We start from the raw sequence: 5,282 nt of genomic DNA, 5'->3' as shown, positions 1-5,282 counted from the left end.
TGCAGTGGCAAACCTTGGGTCCTTTTTTTTTTTCTTTATCTTAGCGCATGACAATTGACAAGGAGTATATATAAGCTTCACTATAATGTCACAGGCCCGGGTACATCTAGGTTTTCTATACACTCCGCAGTTTCATCCGTCCCAATCAGGTGCGGCCAAAAATATATCTACATATAAATGATATTACTACACAGAAACAGCCAGTTTTCTCGCAGACATTGCAACCCCATTTGCTCACTTACCAAACGGAAATGGCCAACTCTGCACGACTGCATCTCCTTCGTCCCACCCTATCAATGAAAAAGTGTCAGTGTCTACATCAAAATTAAATATAAAGTAATACAAGTTCATTCTACTGAATATTTCATCATAACAGATTGCAGCAATGCCTATCCAGAATGTTGTGGCGACACATACCTTCAGTTATCATTCTCATGAGTCTGGAAGTGTGATCAGCCGAGTTTTCGAGTCGTATACCATAACAGTTTTGCAACTGGAGACAGAAAAAACACTCATAAATATAAATACTTGGTAGAAATATGTATGTTCAGTAGTTCAGAGCTCGAATTTAGACAACATCAGAAGTCATAATTAAAAGGGACATACTTTGCACACTTGACAGTGTTTGTTGCACCGCCACTAGCGATTGACAGTATCGTCCCGAAGAAGGAAAGGTTTTCAGTACCGCAATTCGGACACGGTCCCTAGATGACAAGAAAATTCATCAGTTTACTCTTGATCTGAAGATATACATTTTGGTAAATAAAACTAAAAATACCTTCACGATTAAAACATCATTTATGATAGCCTTTGTTACCACTTGTGCCGTGACCAGTATCAGTGGCAAAGCAGCAAACCATGTGAAAATGAAGCCGAAAGGCTCTGGAAACTGCATGGTTCACGAAGAACCGCAAAGTCAATTAGAAAAAATGAAACAGTAGATTAATTTAAAATATGATATCCGGACTGCATGTCCATCTCTGGTTGTAGGTGACTACATGGGTGTAGTATTGGATATTGAATAGGGTATTTGAATTAGTAAATATACTAACCTGGAATATATTGACCTCAAAACCAGTCAGCTCATCAATGAAAAAGAACCTTAATGGCATAGAAAAGCAATGTTAGATACCATAAAAGGAGTTGACTGACATGGAAAAAAATTATGATTGACTTAACAAATGAGACTTTTATTGCTACCAGGTTTAATAAAAAATGAATAATATTGAAGTAGTTGCCCTTAGGACTATCCAAGATAGAAATAAACTCACAGTCCTAGAGCAACAACAGTTGCTGGAGCATTTAGCAGGAACATCTTCAAGTAATCGACAGTAAGGTCGCTGTAAACCTGCGCCATGTTGCATACATGGTCAATGTACTGCCACAAAGATGCCCTTACTTTTAACAAACACAAATTTAGAATTAAAAAGAAAAAGGTGCAGCACCGTTTTTGCTGTTTTACACGGAAGGAGGCTTTGTTCACTAACTTTTCAAAATAGGTTATCTGCATTGCGTATGCCTTTATCTTTGTTGTACTGCTAGTAGCAGTAGAATATGTCAATGACTAGTTAGTTAAAGTACCTTAACAGTGAAAATATAGCATGATGAAAACGAAAATGAGCATAAATTGGATATGTCAGCGGGCTGCAGTCCGGACAAACTGAAATGACTTATATTGCAGAAATGGACACAACGATGGAGTAACTTTGTTGCATCCGTACTAACCTTTCGACTCCGTAGACTGCACCTGGGGCCCTCCGTGACGATGTCGCTTCCGTCTTGCTGCCAAAAGGTGATAGCAAGAACATAAACTGAATCAGGACAACTCCAATAGAAATGTAGCTATTATTACTAATTGGATCAGAGTATCCTCGTGAGGAGAGTGTCTGAAAGTCTGTTTGAACATTTAACTGAAAAGCTTTAGCATGGCGCGGTCTTATTCAGTGACAAGAAAACAGGGCCTGGGTGGTGTACCTTTAGTCTGAGCTTGAGCTCGTCGAACTCGGCATCGGACATGATGGGGTTGCCGGCGATGTAAGCCATGGAAGCCTCCAGCAGCCTCTGCTCATCAGCGCCTGAAAACAAGGCCGGAGAGTTTGGAGTCAAATAATTGCATTTGGCGATTTAGCTTGGTCTGGAGTGCTTGATTAATTTGGCGTGCACGCGCGCGTAGTTAGTTACTGAGCATGACGACGCTGCTCCCCTCCCACATGAGCTCCTCCTTGAGGTTGTCGAACTCCTCGTTGGACATGATGGCCTTCTGGTCGTAGTAGAATGACTGGAGGGCCCTGAGGAACTCCTGCTCCATCTCGCCGATGGTCTTCTTCTGCTTCTTGTCGATGCTGCAGTACTGGAGCACGTTGCCGTCCACCACGTCGTCGCCATCCTGCTGCTGCTGGACCTGGCCTGCGCGCGCGCGACGGATTCGGAAGGATCAGCGGAAAGAAACAGGGAAGAATTAGATCGAGCAGGTGGCGGCGTGAGGACCTTGCTGGTCAGTGGCGCGCGGCCGCGGTACGAGGAGCCGACGGCGGTTGTGCGTCGTGGAGATGGTGAGCGCCGGCAGAAACCGCGGGGCACGAACGCCCCGTGGAGCGCGGGAGGAGGAGGCGGGCCTGGATGAGAGGGACGGCAGGCGGGACGCCGGCGAGAGCGCCACTTCGGAGGCCATTTCGCCGGAACGGTGGAGCTGCAGTGGTGGTCGGCGAGTGGTGGCGAGTCAGCGAAGGAGAAGCTGGCGGGGATATGGTGGGGAGTTTGTGTGGAGCGAGATCCCGCGCGCGTGCGCGCCACTTCGGAGGGCTTCCTCTGGTTTTCTCCACGGCCACTAGCACCTCTCATGTTTCCGTGGTTTATCTTGCTCTACCTCCATGGGCGGTCCACCTGTCTAGTGTTGTCTTCCTAGTACCACTACAATCTAAGATGTTGACAGTCTAAGGAATTCAGCATAATATTATCGGGTGCTAGGTTCCACTGAGCTTTAGCTAAAATGACACCAAAATATATGAGGAACGAGAGGTCCGTTGAGATTTGCACCAACAAGAAAATCCAATGTTCGGTTCCAATCGATGACTTCTTTTAGAATTTATACATATATATTTCAATATTTATGTTTGAATACATATGTTACAATAATATGGTGATGTGTTAGAATCAGAAAATGGAAGATAAACAGGTGCTCGAAAGATGAAGAAAAAATGAGCACATGAGGTGGACAAAACGGGGACCCGCGGCCTCCCACTTTGAACCGAGTAAGCGGATCTCCAGTCGAAAATCCAAAAAAATAAACTTGCATATATATGGAGATTAATGGCGAAATATATTGGAGATTGCCTCAATTAATAATGTAGTAGACTATGTATGATGTCACCTCTTTACCAGCGGTGGTTTGCACGTGGATGTTGCCGGTCCAGAGGATTCCGAGTACGAGTAGGACTATAGAGTTCATCACCGAGTCGTATTGGAGCTGCATCGCTTGCCGGGTAGGTATATATACCCACATACGTATACGTATCCTTGTAAGAGCACCTCCAGCTGATGGCGCTCCCCACGACCAAATACGGCGCTAAATAGAGCCAGATTGGATGAAACTTTGGCGTGGGGAACGTCGAAATTCTAGCCGTCTCCCTAGGTAGACGTCCGGAGATTGGCAGTTTTGTCTTAGTTTCACAAATAAATTCACAGTTCGGCGAATTTGACAAATTTTACCAATATTTGGCTTATTTTTACAAATAAATGTTACAGTTCAACAAAACAAGCAAATAATTTGATAAGTTTTCAAACAAATCTACTGGAAACTAGTTGGTGTTGCGTCGAAGCCTCCATATGTGCTCCACCAGCCTGCAGCTGTTGATGCATTGTGGAGTCTCGAATCTCCGGACGCATAGTGATGAACGCAGCCCACGATGCCGACACCTGGTGATTTGGCTGTGCAAGAGGACCCTCTCTATCATATGGTGCAGCTTGTTCGCTCAGAGGAACCGGATACTTTCGCTCATTTTCGATAATCATGTTGTGTAAGCACACACACCAGTTCATCACCTCCCACATCTGATTTTTGGACCAAGTCAAAGCGGGGAACCGGACTACAGCAAATCTCTGCTGGAGGACACCAAATGCATGCTCGACGTCCTTTCGGCAACCTTCTTGTTCCTTGACAAACTCCACCTCCTTCGGGAGGACGGGGCTTGAGATAGTCTTCACAATTGTTGCCCACTTTGGATAGATACCGTCTGCAAGATAGTATCCCTTGTTGTAGTGTCGTCCATTGATCACAAAGCCAACCGGGAGAGCGTGACCCTCAACAAGCTTGGAGAAGATCAGCGAGCACTGCAAGACGTTGATGTCGTTGTTGGATCTCGGCATACCAAAGAAGGAGTGCCAAATCCAGAGATCATGGGTAGCCACTGCCTCAAGTATCATAGTGCAGCCTTTTTTGTGACCCTTGTATATTCCCTGCCAGGCAAACAAACATTTCTTTCATTTCCAATGCATGTAGTCAATACTTCCAAGCATCTACGGAAATCCTCGAGCTTCATTGAAAGCGAGGATCTGAGCAGTGTCTTCGACAGTGGGTGATCTCAAGTAGATGTCTCCGAACACTGCTATCACCGTCCTGCAGAACATGTAGAAACAATCAAGGGCGGTGGACTCCTTGCATCTGAAATAGGAGTCGTACTCTCGAAGGGTATACACAATTCTCAGGAAGAGCTTCCAGCTCATCCTGAAACGACGCCTAAAAACAGCCTCACCGTGCAATGGACTGTCGGCGAAGTAGTCGGCGTAGAGCATGCAGTAGCCCTCCATTCGCTGCCTCGGCTTGCACTTCCGGTGACCTGGTGCCAACCCACCACGGTGACCAATGGCCTTCTTCGCGTACAAGCCGGACAGGCAAGCTAGGATCAACATGTGCTCCTCCTCTTGGGCGGCGGCTGCCATCTCTTCTTCAAAAAGCTCGGCGAACATCTGCTCCTCCTCGTCGTCGGAATCGCTGTCCGGCCAAGCAAATGGACGAACACCTGTCGGGCGTGTCGACGAGGCGCGACGCGAGGGAGTTGCCCGACGGCAGAATATAGGCATACGGCACGACGGACGGCGGAATATAGGCTGCTGGGTGGATGGACGGCGGAGTTCAGGCAACCGGCCGGCGGATTGGCGAGGGGTGGTACCGGCAGCGACAGAGCAACGAGAGGGGAGGGGGATTTACGACGAGAAAGTGGTGGGGTTCGTGTGTTCTCTCGCCGACAGAGCGGGCCCGTCCCCGCTTTTCTCTCGTTTGGAGT

The 5,282-nt window shown here is 46.9% G+C and overlaps 1 protein-coding gene across 1 annotated transcript; it reads right to left on the bottom strand.

Annotated features, from left to right (window-relative positions):
• LOC127349386 (PGR5-like protein 1A, chloroplastic) lies at window positions 1-2,835 on the bottom strand. The gene is made up of 10 exons (XM_051375127.2): window positions 2,488-2,835; window positions 2,182-2,406; window positions 1,975-2,075; window positions 1,726-1,782; window positions 1,272-1,348; window positions 1,053-1,101; window positions 779-889; window positions 607-704; window positions 418-493; window positions 1-290 (listed from the first exon to the last, which is right to left on the bottom strand). Exons 1-9 carry the CDS (start codon window positions 2,669-2,671, stop codon window positions 433-435), a joined length of 963 nt encoding a protein of 320 aa, XP_051231087.1. The 5' UTR covers window positions 2,672-2,835; the 3' UTR covers window positions 1-290; window positions 418-432.
• Window positions 2,836-5,282: the final 2,447 nt, after the last annotated feature.

The sequence above is a fragment of the Lolium perenne genome, chromosome 4, assembly GCF_019359855.2.
Source record: "Lolium perenne isolate Kyuss_39 chromosome 4, Kyuss_2.0, whole genome shotgun sequence".
NCBI classification, from domain to species: Eukaryota; Viridiplantae; Streptophyta; class Magnoliopsida; order Poales; family Poaceae; genus Lolium; species Lolium perenne.
This window is presented reverse-complemented; position numbering and strand designations above follow the sequence as displayed.